This window comes from Vigna angularis, chromosome 1 (assembly GCF_016808095.1).
Source record: "Vigna angularis cultivar LongXiaoDou No.4 chromosome 1, ASM1680809v1, whole genome shotgun sequence".
Lineage (NCBI taxonomy): Eukaryota > Viridiplantae > Streptophyta > Magnoliopsida > Fabales > Fabaceae > Vigna > Vigna angularis.
In genome coordinates this window covers 55,995,931-56,012,918 of record NC_068970.1, presented here as the reverse complement: position 1 = coordinate 56,012,918, position 16,988 = coordinate 55,995,931, and the positions used below count along the sequence as shown (strand labels likewise).

General features: G+C 28.2%; 1 protein-coding gene across 1 annotated transcript; it reads left to right on the top strand.

The window, feature by feature from the left end:
- Window positions 1–11,262: 11,262 nt before the first annotated feature.
- LOC108331559 (GDSL esterase/lipase At1g29670) lies at window positions 11,263–13,727 on the top strand. Its single transcript, XM_017566322.2, has 5 exons — window positions 11,263–11,645; window positions 12,371–12,495; window positions 12,571–12,816; window positions 12,919–13,174; window positions 13,266–13,727. Exons 1-5 carry the CDS (start codon window positions 11,399–11,401, stop codon window positions 13,487–13,489), a joined length of 1,098 nt encoding a protein of 365 aa, XP_017421811.1. The 5' UTR covers window positions 11,263–11,398; the 3' UTR covers window positions 13,490–13,727.
- Window positions 13,728–16,988: the final 3,261 nt, after the last annotated feature.

Genomic DNA, 16,988 nt, shown 5'->3' with positions numbered 1-16,988 from the left:
TAGAAACAATTTTGAAACTGAAATAAACTACTGTGATATAAATAATAATATGAATAATGTAAATTTAATCAATCTAACTATTGAATTATAATTATATAATATGCTTACTCCGTCTCCAGTTGTGCGATCAGTTGGAAGCTTGAGTGATAATTGTCTTTGTTTAAGCTAGGAGACAAACCTTGAGAAAAAAAGAGATTGTAACAATCATGTATTCCTTGTAACTTCATTACGTGAATGATGAATTTCTATTTTTAGAATAAGTTTGTTTTTTTTTTCTCAAGTGACATAATTGTGTATCGCTCAAGCGATACCACACATCTTGAGTGAAGAGATTTGTGTTCCATTTAGAGACATGTTAAGGACAGTAGAGATATCCAAATTTCACTAAGTAACTAGATTATATATATTAAGACTAGTGGTAAGAAATTCATGGATAGTTTATTTTACATTTGGAACACATACGTGGCCTCGTATTATGATGACATACCTTCTAACCATGATCAAACACATTAGAAATAATTTTTGACCTTGTATTTTGGGTCAAGTAGTCTAAGATTTATTTGGGTTTTGTATTACGAACCAAGTAGTGTAGGATTTAATTTGAGCCTTGTATTTTGGACCAAATAGTATAAGGTTTTTGGACCAATTGGGCCAACAAAAGATCAAGACCCAATGTTGAGCTTGTGGTCAAAGTTTTAACCTAGCTTAGTGGACAAGAGTGTGTGGATGTCTCATGTACGAGTGACCATGTGTCATGCTCACATTGAAGAGGATTTCTCATAGTTAGTGGTCACATGTCACTCTAGCAATGGAGAGGATTAGTGGTCATATGTCTTCCTCCTATTGGAGAGGACTTTTGCCTTTGTCTCCAAGTTAGGTTAAGGTAGTGTTTTTCCTTCTACATTTTGGAGACATCTTAATCTATAAATAGATGTGTATTCTCACTTTGAGATTAGTAATGAAATTATGTCAAATTGTTGAGTCATTTCTATTAGTCTCTAAAGTCAAGACTAGAGCATCCCATGTGATCTCCTCTAGCCACCTTTCTCTAAAGTTGACCTAAATTCTCTTGAGAACCACCAAACACCCATCACCATCTAAACACCATAGGCCGATAGCCTCTTCCCCATATCCACCAATTTTCGTACCCTTTTACCTTCATCACCATCACCATAGCTTCTTTTCTTTCTTTGACCTAACGTGGTTTGAGGATGTGACTAATATTAGATCTTTCAAATTTACTCACTTATGAAGTTGAAGTTTATGTAATTAAAATGCTTAAAATAAATTAAATGTTAGTTTTTGATAAAATATATATTTAATACAAGTGACATAAGTTGAATTGCCTATTGCATAATTTATTTGATACTTATGTGTTAATCTATAATTAAAGTAACCAATTAGATGATAAAATGTATTTTTGAAAATAGTCATATGCATGTGACTTATGATTGCGTTTGATACATAAGTAGAATTGTAAGTTAAAAGTTAAAGTTAAAAGAGTTCAGTAAACTTATTAGATATTTATATCCTTTGATATATATATATATATATATATATATATATATATATATATATATATATATATATATATATATATATATATATATATATATATATATATATATATATATATATATATATATATTAAATTTGATTCATATGTTTGAAATCTAAGTTAATTTTGATTTAATACAATATCATATATATGGAAAGATCTCCGAGTGAGTTTTGAAAATATAATTCTTATCACAACTGGGACTGTAATGTTGTTGAGCGTGATAACTTAAGATGGTATATTCTTGAGCTTGTAATGATATGTCATCGAACTTATCACAACTTAGAGTAGTATGTTATTAAGCTTGTCAAATCTCAGAAATGATGTATTGTCGAGCTCGTTACTATCAGGATGCTCACACATCACAAACTTCATTATCATCTTCATTTTCTATGGTCATTCGACTATCTAAATTTTTTTCCCAGCAACCAAAACAAAACCCAATACTATGCATCATAAAGACTAGTTTCACCCATCCATTCACGCATACAAGTACAGAAAAAAAAAACTAACGTCAAACTATAACAGAAAAACAAGGTCAGCAAGGTCGGCGAGCTTAACGAGCTCAACAAGCTCGATGGGGCTAAGGCAAGCTTAGCTAGCCGAGGAGAGCTTGACAAGATCAGTGAGTTCAACAAACTTTGTGGGCCAAGGCGAAGTTGTTGAGCTTAGTGGGGTCGAGACGAGTTCGTTGAGGTTGGTTGGGTCAGTGAGGCTGAGCGAGGTCAGTAGAGTCAATGATGCTGAGGTGAGGTTGGTAGAGTCAATGAAGTCGAGGTGAGCTCTGCGAGCTCGATCAAGGTCAGTCATACTCGCGCACCTGTGATTTTAGATTTCTTCCCCTATTTTTGTTTTGTTTCTTAGGTTCTTCGTATTGAAGTTCAAAGAATGAAATACTAAATTTTAATTACTATTAGTTTAATTTTTGTTAAATTTTAATTACTATTAGTTTAATTTTTGTTCTTTGTGTGATTTGATTCAAACATGTATTATAATTTTATTTATATATAACAAAAAGAGATTTTTCATTAGAATGTAAAGTACAGGAGTAAAGAAACATTTAAAATATTTTTAAATTTGATTATCGGATTTTGTTTTTGTAATTTTTTAAAAATATTTTTAAACTTTGAACTTTGATTCATTAACTTTGCAAATTTAATTTAATAAATGTTTTCATCTCATAAAATTTTGTTTGATACTTTAATTTGAAATGTATGTAATTATAATTTCTTTCAATATATTTGATATTAAAAAAATAAGAACAAAATATTTTGATATTGAATATTTGATAATATTATATTTTATTGACAAAAACTCTTAATTATTTTATAAAAATTGATTAATTGATATTGAAATATTAAAAGAATAGGTACAATTAGCATGAGTACAAGTGTATATCCCTTATCTGATAGGGATATGAATGAAACAAAAAATTTATACTTAACTGAAGTCGGTTTTGTCTATTTCATGCCAACTTCACTCAAAATATTATGATTTCTTAACTTATAATATTTGTGCTTCTTAGTCACATTATTGTAATAAATATTCCTCACTTAAAAAAAAGAAAAATAGGAATATGGTTTGAACAACTCAGGTTTACAAATCGCTAATTCAAAAGTTAAGTATTATCTACTTCTACTCATAAGCTTTGATAAATGGTTAAAACAAAGATACCGTTCAAAATATGTTAAGAGAATAAATCAGAAAACTTTATAATAAATTTAAGAATCACATAAGTTTCTTAAACACTTACATGAATCACAGTTTCCTTGTACACGGGAAAGCAAAACATGCATTATTAGATTGTTATGCTTTACTTGGAAAAAGAAGGCACTACAGAATATACCCATAAAATAAGAGGAACCTGAAAACATGTAATTCATCCGTATACAATAAGAGAAAAAATATATGAAATTAAAGTTTGATCATCCTTCGCATTTGGATCAACACCATGTTGTCTATGTCCCCCTCAAAAGGTTCGTCATCAGGTTTTCTCAAACGATTCTCCATCACATATGTATTTTCACTAAATGTGAACTTCAAAATAGTAACAACTTAGGTCAAATAAGCAATAAAATAACTATGAACAACAAGTAAATATATCTCAAATCTTATTATGAACAAAAAAGTTATTTATTCATGTTTTATCTCAAATGACGTTATCTGAGTGATTTTGAAACTTTTGATGTATATTCCTAAATATTGGAATTCTAAAAAAAAAATGTATTTACAAAAAATTTTACGATGCTTAAATCAACAAGAGAGTTGAAATCTTGTAAACGAGAAAGAATGAGTATTAAAGTAAGTTTGTATTCTTTGGTGAATAACATATATATATTTATAGAATTTGTTAACCTTTGACGTATATTATATAAAGAGTAGTGTGATGATATTAAATAATATCAGTAAAAGAACACCTACTTCAAATAGATATAATATAAGAATACAAACTTATGTGAACTCTGAATATATTTTTGTATAGAAAAAAGAATGAAGAAAAGTGTGAATTTTTTTCTTATGAAAGAAAATGAAAAAAAAGGTGTGAGAAAAAAATGTGAAAAAGAGAAACATATGTTCATTTATCTGAACAGAGGTGAAAAAAATGTTATTTTAAAAATTATAAATAAAATAAAGTAATTATATCATTAAAAAGTTACTTTCCTATTTTGAGTGAAATAATTTTAAAGAGTATCAGCTTCATATTTATAGAGAAAAATATGTAAGACTAAATGAAAGTAATGTATTTTTTTTCTCTTTGTTACTTTTTTCATACTAAACAAAATAAATGAGTTCTTTTGCAAAACACAATAATTTTTTTTTAATTATAATGAATATTTATATAATTTCCTTTTCTACTATTTCATCTGTCTCTACTTCCACATCCTATATATGTATGAAAAAGAATATTTAAATATTAAAAGATAGTAATTAAAAATATAATTGATGTATGACGTTGACTTTGGAAAAATGAGAAATAAATTTATTAGATTTTGTGCCCTAATATTTATTGAACTCTGAAGTTCATTGGCTCAATATTACAGCAGAATTCCCTGTCAAAGTTACGATAGTGTTGTTAGTTGTTTAACTTGTGTCATTACTATTCATAAAGGAAAAAAGGACAAAAAGTAAATAATAGTTTTATTAGTATATTGGAGACATACATCATGGTAGTACAAATAAAATCGAATTCTTCAAAGAAAACAAAAGTCAGAAGACATTAATGTGAACATTGAAGACAAAGTCATTGCTAGGCACATTGTTGTTGGACCACACATCTAACATGGTTCAACAAACTTTAAAGCACATATATCCCTTCAAAAAAAAGGGTCATAACTATACCCATGTGGTGGGTGATATCCATGAAATGCAAAAATATTGATAGGCTCATGACTTCTTACCTATATATCTTTTAGATAGGTAATAGGTAAAGTCAAATGTATTCAAATAATACCTTCTAGTTAAAAAAAAAAAATACACACTTTTGACTTTTCAAATATTTATTATGAGTTCAGTTTTTAAAACAAGCTATAATAAATCCTTGTTACATTTTTTTTATTTCAATAACTAAAAATATGTAATGCGGTGGTGCTTGAAGACTCAATTGGTACCATTGAAACTAAATTGATTAATTTCATATGTTTATCATATGGAATGAATATAATTTATACGTTAGTGTAGAAAAATATTTTTTTCCAGGTTAAAAAAAATGGTTTTCTTTTATACCGGTTATGGAATTGGTATAGAAATAGTAGTGTAAGAAGTATTGACTTTTTATACTAGTTCCAAAATTGGTATAGAAAAGGTCATTTTTTATACGAATGTCTTCCTCTCTCACCGACCAAAATCAACACAACCACATTTAAATCATCGTTTGTCACTACAACCACGAGCCTCGAACAACAATAAATCGACATTCACCACACAATCACCAGAGCTTCTCGACGCAACCACTATCACACATCTTCATCACAATGCAGATCTAACTTCTAAGATGCAAAATCACATGTAGCTGCAAATTATGTTTATCTTCATTACAGTTCTGAGACCACGAGCAACCATGAGCATCATCACGTGCGTCACCTGAAAAAGAAAAACCAGACCAAAAAAGTTTTAAATTCAAAAATATTCATCAACAACGAGGGCGAACGATGGTTAGGCATAGTAGGTCTGGTTTAGGGGAAAGCAAAGAGAGTCAACGAACTCAACCAACGACTGTCCTAGCTTCTTCATCCTTTGCATATTCTCCAACAACCCCACATTGCCTTTCCACTCGTTCGTGATCTTTTCATGCAACCCAATCAAGGGTTGGGCCAAGTGCGTCCCTATCTCATTCCTTTCCTGGCATGGAACCGTTGCCACAAAAGCCCGCATAACGAACATCAACATGGTTGCACTAATCTTAACAAGTCTACACTACGAGGGACTACTATATTTGACATCATCACGTGGATCTACTTCGATGTCGACCAGTTTCACGTCGTCATCCACGATAGTGCCCACACTCAATCCTTGCCGTTTGAGCTGGAGTTGTTTCCAGGGTACAGACGTTGAGGGTTTTGTCAAGCGACAACTTGGCGATTTGGAAGGGGTTGCCACTTATGAGTACGACGACTTTGAATCAGCCTCGATCCAGAGGAGCTTGTCTAGGAGGTAGTAGAGCAAGGAGATGTCTGCAAGGGATTAATTGAAAACCACTTTCTATACCAGTTATAATTAAAACTCATATAAAAAGTTTTGTTGTTTATTACAAAAATGTCATTAAATCAACTTTTTTACTGGTTATAATTAAAATCGATATAGAAAGTTTTTTTTATTTATTATAAAAATTTCATTGCGTCTAGTTTTTTATGGGTTGTAACTATAATAAGTATAAAAAAGTTTTATTCTTTATTACAAAAATATTACCGAATCTACTTTTTATATATGTTATAAATTATAACTCATATAAAAAAATATTATCTTATTTACAATTATCCTACCAAATATAATCAATATAAATAATCATTCTTTTTCACTACTAATACAACTAGAACTAATTTTTTTTTCAATATTATACGAGCAAAGATATTTATGATATAAAAGAAACCTACTTTTGAATCGGAAAACTTAGTTTTCTCAATTACTAGTGGGAAAAAAGTTCATCAGTAGTGTATATATATATATATATATATATATATATATATATATATATATATATATATATATATATATATATATATATATATATATATATATATATATATATATAAAACATTAACTCAAAATTTAAATGAAGGGAAAGAGTATTTCATTTTGGGTCCAAATTGACATGCAAACTATAATTTGTTTTGTGGTAATTGTTTTTTGTTATTCATTTTTATAAACAAAACCTTCATCATTTTTTAATAATATCCTAATTAATTCTTAAAAATTTTCAATCTTTTATAAATAATATTTTCTGAAAATAATTTACATTAAATGTTAATGTTTTATTAAAAATATATATATTTTTATTTTTAATCCTAAATTGTATTATGTTTTAATGTTTTTAACTATTATATTATCAATGACTTAAATAATGTTATAATTATTTTAAAAGTATATCAATGGCACTTTTAATTGATTGATTGTGAAAATTTGTAGTTATAAATTAATGAATACTATAAAATCTTTATATTAAATTATATATAATTATGTTAATTTGTGTTAATCCTATAATCTTAGAATTTTGCTTTGGTTCACTTGTATAAAATAAAATATAGAAAATCATTCTGTAGCGCTATAAATATTCTAGATTTGTAAAATGAATTGCAACACAAAAAAAACAATATAAAACATGAATCATTGAAAAAAATATTGATGAAATATAGATATTTAATATAAATTATTTAATTGGAAGATGCTGGAAAAAATAGTTATAAAAAAATTAGTAAAAGTTAAGGATTAACTATAGTTAACTTAAAATGTTATGTGTTCCTTTTTAAAAATAGCAAAATTTGAGGGTAAGTTTTATAAAGGATATGAAATTTAAATATTAATTGAGATAAAATTAAAAGTTAGAGTATCTATATGAAAAAAAGAGTAAAGTTTGAAGAAGGTTAAATAGTCATTTCTTGAATACTAATTAATTAAATACCAATTTAAACACTAATTCATTCAATAGTTAAACTTTGGTAACCAATAACCAATTTATAAATTAATTATAATTTTTTATTCATAATAAAGATAATTTTAGATAGCAATAATTTTTAATTTATAAATTAGAATCTAAATTAATGATTATAATAATTAGTTATGTTTTTTTATCTCTAAGATCTAGGCTTTTTCTTGTAGTGAAAATTTAAAAAAATAAAGTAAATTACATATTAATACACCTGTTATTTTAATTTACCTTTTATAAAAGTAGGTTATACATCTTCTTGTATTAGAATAGTCTTTTTACCTGGAGTGATCTATATTTGGACATGTCTAAAAATTGGAGAGCATGATTTATAATGGTTTTTATCATTTGCCACAGAAAGGAAACACATAATAATAAGATAAGAAGGCAGATGAATTATTTATGAAACAACTCGCTCTAACTGTAATCACATGCTAATTTCAGTGCTATTGTTGTCATCATAACTACAAGATTCCCTTGTGTGACTCTTCTTTTTAAGACACAATTAAAAACTTGCTCCATGAAGAAAAAAAATATCAAATAGGGGATGTGATGAACAAAGTTGAGAAGAGTTTGGAATATAAAAAATGAGAAAAGAAAAAAGTGTTTGTTAATTTATATGAAATAAATTATATATCATTTATAAAACATATATTTACTTTTTATTATATATTTATGATTTTTAAATTAGATTTAATATTCAGTAAGTATTCAATATATTTAGTTTTTCAGTATAAATTATTTATATAATATAATTTAGATAGATTGATTGACTGTTTAGTGGTAAAATCAAATAAAAAAGTATGAGATTTAATATTTCTCAATTAGTTCCCAAACTCAAAAATAGATAAATATAATTTTTTTAATTCAAATATGTTAATTTTTTTTTTACGTTTGAACTAAATAGCTTAAACACTACCTAAGACATAGTTTGTCATGATTTTTTTTTTAAATTATTGAGTTAAAATGATCACATTAATTTATTTTTAAAATTTAAAAATTAAAATATATTAAAATTTTAAATAAGAACGAATTTCAATTTAATATTTAAATTTAATAATTACAAACATATTTAACTCTAATTATTATTATCTTTTTATTAATGGATGTAATAGAATGTAGGAAAGATAATTGATAAAAAGATATTAAAAATAAAATAAAGTAAAAAGAAAATAAAGAATTAAAAGTTTAGAAAGACAAAATTTAAAACAAATAAAGAATAAATTATTTTAAATTTATTTATAAATATTTTGTTTCCTATTTATTCTAAAATCATATCTCTTTACCATATATCACATTCCTAGTATTGATGATTTAAGAGTTGACTTTTTTCCTCCCTTTGATGTGGTTGCAGATTTGTTTGGTTTGAATGAAGAGGCATGCATATCCTCAAAAAATTAAAGTAATGCCTTAATCCTATGCTAACTTCAAATAACTTGCAAAATGTTATATGTTGGATAACCATCCATGAAGACCAGTAGTGTGGACCTTTTGCCTTAAATGATTTAAATTAATAATAATAATAAAAACAATAATAATGATATAATAATCATAATATTAATAATGGAGTGCTAAAGCATACCAGGTCATTAAATTCTTCAATCTACTATCATTTATCTATATAGGAGTAGGTAACTTACTAGGTATTCTGGATGGTTTCAGAAGATCAAATTTATGTTTATTCTTGAGAGAATTTATCCCACTTTTTTTTTTAACTATTGGTACATATTCTTCTTCTTCTTTTTTATGTGTATAGCAAACTTCTATTGTATAAGTTAAGAATAATGATAAATAAATCATTTAATAAATGATTTTTGTAGAATAATTTTAAAAAAAGTTACTTTTATATGTTATAAAAAAATATTAATATAATTTTTTGGAGATAAGTTAAGAAAGCATAACTAACTTTTTTTACATTGATTAATTTATAACTTTTTAGAGATTAAAACTTCAATAAACATAAAAAAAACTTTATTTGTTCGTAGCATGCTGTAATAACATATTGAATGTATTACCCATATTTTGAGTTTTCTTTGACGTTTAAGAGGAATGATTCAAAAGTGTTGAGATTACTTTGATTATTCCTTTTTAATCTCTTTAATTATATTTATGCAACTAACTTCTTTAATTTTTTTGTGAATTATCACATTGCAATTAACTTTGTTTCCTATTTAGTAGTTAGTCTCCCATTCTTAAAGTGTGTAATGAATATTGACTATGTATAATTTTTAATATTTCAATTAATATTGTTTTATATGCTTTTATGTTAATCTGTGTGACTTAAATTTTTTCATTTAAGTTTATTTGTATTAGAAGATATTTTAAAAACTGGAATTATGATTGATGAATCAAGAGATGTGATATCAAAAATAATATTTGATATCTTGATATTTATTGTTATATTTATTCTTTAGGGAAATCATATATATATATATATATATATATATATATATATATATAGTAAACTACAAATATAAAGAAATTTTACAAAAGTTGTTGAGTTATAATTCTTTATGTTATCGTTAACTACTTTATATATTTGCAAGTTCTTAAGAAAAAGTTATAAAAAGTTGTTCACCTTTTACTTATTGTAATGCTATAAATGTAGTTATTCATCAGTATTTAATTCAAAGTGCATAGTACTCAATGTGATAACAAAACCAAAATACCTATTTTTTCTATGATCAGAAGCACAATTATTTTTATTTTACAAGTCAATTTAATGAAGTTAAACTAAAACAAAAATTTTAAGATGATATTAAATTTTTATTTATTTTAAATTTAATTATCTATATTTTTAGTTTTGTAAATTTCACATTAAAATACTCAGATTTTGCACATAATATTAAAAACTATTTATCAACTAATGATATAACTAACATAAAGTATATAAAACAGAACAAATTCTTTGAAAGGCATCTAAATAGGCATTATCAACACAAACATCTATTCTGTCAAAATCAAACACCAGCATCACACTTTGCTAATTTATTACTAGATCGACCCAGCATAATTCAGTTGCTCCTTTCGTGTTTTCTTTTAACTAACTGACACAAAAATAAAACTATAACTCTATAATTGTAATTAAATTTAGGTCAAAACAAAATTTTCGATTTCTCATTTATATTTAAAGTTTCGGTTTAGAATCTCCTTAATTCTTTATAGTTTCTTCATGAAATAAAATTGATAATATATTTTTTTATTATAAAATTCGCCAAATTATAGATAAGAGATTTTCATTAATGTAAGAAAATTGGCTTCAAGAAAGGCAATAGTTTTACGGAAAGGTGTTCACTCTACCATATGAAAGCAGAGTTTATAATGCAGGTCTTTGAGAATAGTAAGAGTCGAAATTTTCATCCTGCAAAATGCAACTCTGCATTAAAGTCGAATCACATCAGTGATCAGATTTCATCAATGAGGTGGGGTGGTACAGTGGAATTGGTAATAGAGTCATTTCATTGAATCTCACAATATATATCCGCGTCCATTTAATGCACCTAACCAACACTCCCAACTGTAAAAGTTATATACTCTACACTATAGCCATAGACCATGCTACTATCTTTATTTTTCTACTATATATACTCATACTCATATCACACCTTCCACATTCAATTACTCACACATGCTATCTTCCATAGCTACCTAGTTTCACTCTTTCCACTTCCTCACAAGTCAAACCCACCGTTTCTTGCTCAATGGCAGCCTTAGATCTCACAACTACAACCATCTTGGCACTGCTTGTGGTTCTTGGCTTTTGCAGTGGAGTTCATGCTGCACCACAAGTGCCATGCTACTTCATTTTTGGTGATTCCTTGGTTGATAATGGGAACAACAACGAGCTTCAATCTTTGGCTAGGGCTGATTACCTACCTTATGGGATTGACTTCCCTGGTGGACCTTCTGGGAGGTTTTCCAATGGGAAAACCACTGTTGATGGAATTGGTGAGCTTCCTCTTTCTTAATTATCTGCATGGAAGCATTTTAGTTGACATGCATCCTTGTCTTAAGATTCACTTGCATGCACTCATAATCAACATCATTGTCAAAGTCTTAGTTAGATAGAGTCAAGGACAGCAAAATGGTCCCAAGATCTGATGTTTTTTCTTCACTTTTCTTTAACCTAGCTATCAGTTAAGTGTGTAACTAAAAACACTCTTAATATATGCATGTGCTTGCATAATGATCTATTGGATGCCAAACTGTCTTATGCTAAAATCAGACAACAAATTAATGTACACCTACACCGCCTAATATTTTCTCTAGAACGAGAGGGTATAGTTAAGAAGCATTGATTTTTTGACCGGTGAAATAAAAAAAATGGATTAAGGTGCAGATGGCAGTGAGGGAAGCAGACAATTAAGCGTTGCTTTTTGGCACTACACTCAGTTAGTTTACCCCTCATAAGTTTTGTTAGTGAGACTTAAATTCTATGCACATGGATCTGTTTGTCCGTATTCAATGTGCAATTGAATTTGAAGACGTGTAGAGGTAGAACTTTAGAAACACTAATAAAGGAAAATATTTACTGTTAGATTCTTAAAACAGATATACTGATCTGGTAAAAACAAACAAGAACAAGAGCAAAGTAGATCCGGCACATGAAATTGACTATGGTAAATATATAGAAAAGTTTCACTCTAATTTGACATTCTGTTGAAATTTAACAGCTGAACTCTTGGGATTCGATGATTTGATACCTTCATATGCTGAAGTTAGTGGCGATGATATACTTAAAGGAGTGAATTATGCATCTGCTGCTGCTGGAATTAGAGAGGAAACTGGACAGCAACTGGTACCCATACATTAACTTCAAGCAAGATCACTTTTTTTAATATTTATCTTCTGAAGTTGTTCATATGTTTTGTAGGGAGCACGCATTAGTTTTAGTGGGCAGGTGCAAAATTATCAAAGCACAGTGAACCAAGTGGTATCTTTACTAGGAAATGAGGACTCAGCTGCAAATTACTTGAGCAAGTGCATATATTCAATTGGGTTGGGTAGCAATGATTATCTAAACAACTATTTCATGCCTCAATTCTATTCAAGCAGCAGGGAGTACACACCAGATCAGTTTGCAGATGCTCTTATTAATGCATATACTGATCAACTAAAAGTTAGTCTCTAACTCTCTTTGTCTTTACCAATTCATCTTTTCCTCTTCAATTTGTCTACTATAACATGAATTGCATAAAAAAAACTTGTGTTTGTCATGCAGACTTTGTACAACTATGGAGCAAGAAAAATGGTGCTGTTTGGAATAGGCCAAATAGGTTGCAGCCCAAATGAGTTGGCCAGAAACAGCCCAGATGGTAAAACATGCGTTGACAGAATCAATGTTGCAAACCAAATGTTCAACAACAAATTGAAAGGTCTCACTGACCAATTCAACAGCCAGATGCCTGATGCAAGAGTCATCTACATAAATTCTTATGGTATCTTTCAAGATATTATAAGCAACCCTGCAGCCTTTGGTAATTGTTTTCTAACAAGACCATTTTACATTCATGATTTTACACTTTTTAGAGCACCGATCGAGTAATATTAACATGAATCAAACTTCAGGTTTCAGTGTCATCAATGCTGGGTGTTGCGGGGTAGGAAGGAACAATGGTCAAATTACATGTCTGCCAATGCAAACTCCATGCCCAAACAGAAGAGAATACTTGTTCTGGGATGCTTTTCATCCTACTGAGGCTGGAAATCTAATTGTAGCTCAAAGAGCATACAATGCTCAATCTGCATCAGATGCTTACCCTATGGATATCCAACACTTAGCTCAGATCTGATCTCTAAGATGAACATGGTCTAGTGGGGCAGTGGCCATAAGCTGTGCTACAACCACATCTAATGTTCTTGGAATGCGTTATTTATTTCTTTTGAGTCATAAGAGTCTTGAGTTTTCTCTCATCTTTTTCTTACATATTCATATATGCTAAGTGTTCACGTGGATTCATGTGTAATTGTGACCAAGCTTTGGAAGATTGCTTATTTAATTACAGTGAATAATCTGTTGTAGCTTATGGATACACATTGTGAAAGTTTCTCTGTGAATGATTCAGAGATAGTTCACAAGAGTCTTACTTTTGAAATGACATTCATGGCATTAAGAAAAGAGAAAATGGTTTCTAATTAGTGTATGTTATACAGAAAATTTAAAAGTATAAAATTAAAATCGCAAAGTGTTCGTAACTAATTTAAGAATATTAGATTTGAATTTACAATAATTAATAATTAATAAAATGACACTACTTTTCTAAATCAATAATCTAAACATTCTCATGACATATTACTCGTAATAGTGTTTGTTTTTTCTATTTAGTTTTATTATTTATTAACTTCAATGAAATATAATTTTTAGTTTAATTTGATTTAAATATAATATAAAATATGAATGAAAATAAATTAATTTGAATAATTTTTAACATTTTTTTCACTAAGGAAATCATATTGCAAAATAGTTTATAATATATACCTTTAAACATTTTGTAATAAAAAAAATTATTTAAGAACTATTTTTAAATGATAGTATCCTCAGTATGTCACATCATCATGTATAAACTGTCACATAATCTAAAATAATATCCTCAGCATGCCACATAACATCAATTTAAACGCCATATATCTAATTTGACGGAAGGTCTTTATTTGTTTCAATTTTACAAAAATAAGGATCCGAGACGTCAAGAGAGGGATCTATTTAAAATTCTGAACAAAAATAGGGACTTAAGGAGACATTAAACCTATTATAATCTAAAATAACTTTTATTTAATAGGTAAAATTAAAAAAATAAATGTGGACACAAAAAAAATCTCCTTATGTATAAATTATTATTATTATTCTTATTATTATTGTTGTTATTGATTTGATTGTGTCTATAATAATTTAAATGCTTCGAATAGATATGTTCTTCTCACAAATTTTATCTTTTATGATTTGCTTGTGTGTATTAATTAGCTTAATTATGAATTTTTAGTATAATTTCTTACATCATTAATTGAAAACTATCTAAAGCATATGACTCCCCAGTGAGCCCGGTACGAGGCAAACTTTATCAGTTTTTACCGATGTTTGTCGCCAGGTTATAACTTTCCCTCATCAGTTTTTATATTTCTAGATGCATATGCTATCAAATCCATTTCACTTTTGCTGTCAAAATTTAGTTCACGATGCTTGGTTCATAGATTCATATTTTATTTCTTTTTCTTGGTTTCTGATTTTAGATCATACCAGTGTAATGTCCCCACTTGATTCAATGATTTTCAATAAACTAATTGACTTTAATTTTTTTTAAACTATAGACCAAGAATCATGTTTTTAGTTTTGTCTTCAAAACCCATTAATGTTTGTTTTTACTAATTTTTGTTGTTTTTGATATATTTTGATGATTCTTGACATGTTCCAATACTTAGATTTTAGTTTAAAACTCAATTTCTACATTTTCTCAAAAGTTAGGTAATTTAGTTATTTTTCTCGCTTATTGTTTTTGAGTTTGCTTTCAGTTTTTATTTTGCAGTTATGTGATTCTAGTATTGATCTATGCATCTCATAAAGATTTTTAGTATACCGGATCATTGTTGAATTATCAATTAATCCATTTCACGCATTTTATAGATTTTGACCCGTGTAGATTTTAGGTTTTCTAGTATAACTTGAATTAAGTTTTCATCTTACATGTCCTTTCATAAATTCTCTGTTTTAGCCTTTCATGGGCATCATATTAGATGTTCTTAGATGTTCTTAGATGATAGGATCATGAGTTCATGCACTTATACACAAGCAGACCCAGATTTGAAAAAAAAATTATATAAACTAGTTAGTTTGTTTTGCCATCAAATTTGCTTTACGTAGTGATTTCATGAATTTGTGATTATTGGATAGTTCTAAGCACTTATATTCTATATTTCAGTGTATTGAAAATTGTTCGTGACATTTATTATAATGTATGAAGTACAATGCAAATTTTGATCATTAGAAGATATTTTGGAATTTATGCATATCTAAAACATTTTTATAACACTGGATGTCACTTATAGTTTATAAAACATTTATTAACTTAAAGAGATACAAGTTTGATACTATATATCCTTAAATAATAAATAAAAAAAACTTTAAATACTATCATAAACAGAATTAAACATTCGGAAACAAAAACTTCATCCCAATTCCAAACACTAAACAAATTGGATATGAACTTGCTTAAATCATCTTGCCCAGAACGTGAGTGCAGTGTGTCCTCATTACATTGCAGGACTTCTACTTCCAAAAAGTATTGCCTAGATTACTCATATCAAATTTATTTTTCATTATTGACTCCTTAAAGTGAACCATCATTTTTTCATAATTTCTAGTAAAAAAAAAATTATCCCTTTCTTCACTTTTAAGGAAGAAAGCATGTTCAAAGTCACACTTCTCAAAACTCTATTTGAAAAAATCCTTCTATTATGTTATATCACGTCCTTGAAGCTTGTTTAAACTCATATAATGCTTTCTTGAGTCTGTAGAATTTCTCCTCCTCTCATATCTTCACAAAACGAGCTAGCTGCTTTACATACATAGTCTCCCTTAACTCCCAATGCAAAAACACATTTTTCACATCAAGTTGATACAAGGGCCAATTCTTTTAAATTGTAAGTGTTATGATCCTCTAGATGGTATCCTATTTGCCACCGGTGCATAAACTTCATTGTAAACAACACCAAACCTTTGTGTGTACCCTTTGGATACCCGTGCTTTGTATTTGTCCATCTCACCTTTCTCATTTAGTTTCGTTTTAAAGACACATTTCATCCCAATCTTCTTCATTTCTGTAGGTAAACTTGTGAGCTCCCATGTTTAATTCCTTTCTATTGCATTAATCTCTTCCTTCATTGTGATTCTTTGTTTGGAATGCCTCACAACTTCATCAAAATCAACTGCATTTTCACTATCCACAAGCATTGCCAAATTTCTTATTTAAGCTTTAAGCTCTGAAAATGCATATCCACATATGTAATCTCCACTTCGCATCCAAGCAGGAGGTAATCTATTTCATTCTTGATTCAAAACACTCTCTTGTTAATCCACTAGGGTAGGTGAGAGGGTATTGTTTAAGCTCGAACTTGAAACTGTAGTTGATTTGTTCTCTTCCTCGAGAATTAACCCATCTTCTTCTTGTGCAGCTTGCTCATGTTACATTGAGTTTACCCTCTTTAGCACTCTTTTCCCAATCCCGACTTGATTCTTCTTCAAAAATCACGTCCTTGTTGATTATTATTTTCTTAGTGATAGGATTATTCATGTGATAT

Bases quoted from the DNA above. Each gene is read 5' to 3' on its own strand.
- LOC108331559 (XM_017566322.2), top strand. From the start codon at position 11,399: ATGGCAGCCTTAGATCTCACAACTACAACCATCTTGGCACTGCTTGTG. The intron at 12,817-12,918 runs GTTAGTCTCTAA...TTTGTCATGCAG, and splicing joins CATATACTGATCAACTAAAA to ACTTTGTACAACTATGGAGC. The intron at 13,175-13,265 runs GTAATTGTTTTC...ATCAAACTTCAG, and splicing joins AAGCAACCCTGCAGCCTTTG to GTTTCAGTGTCATCAATGCT.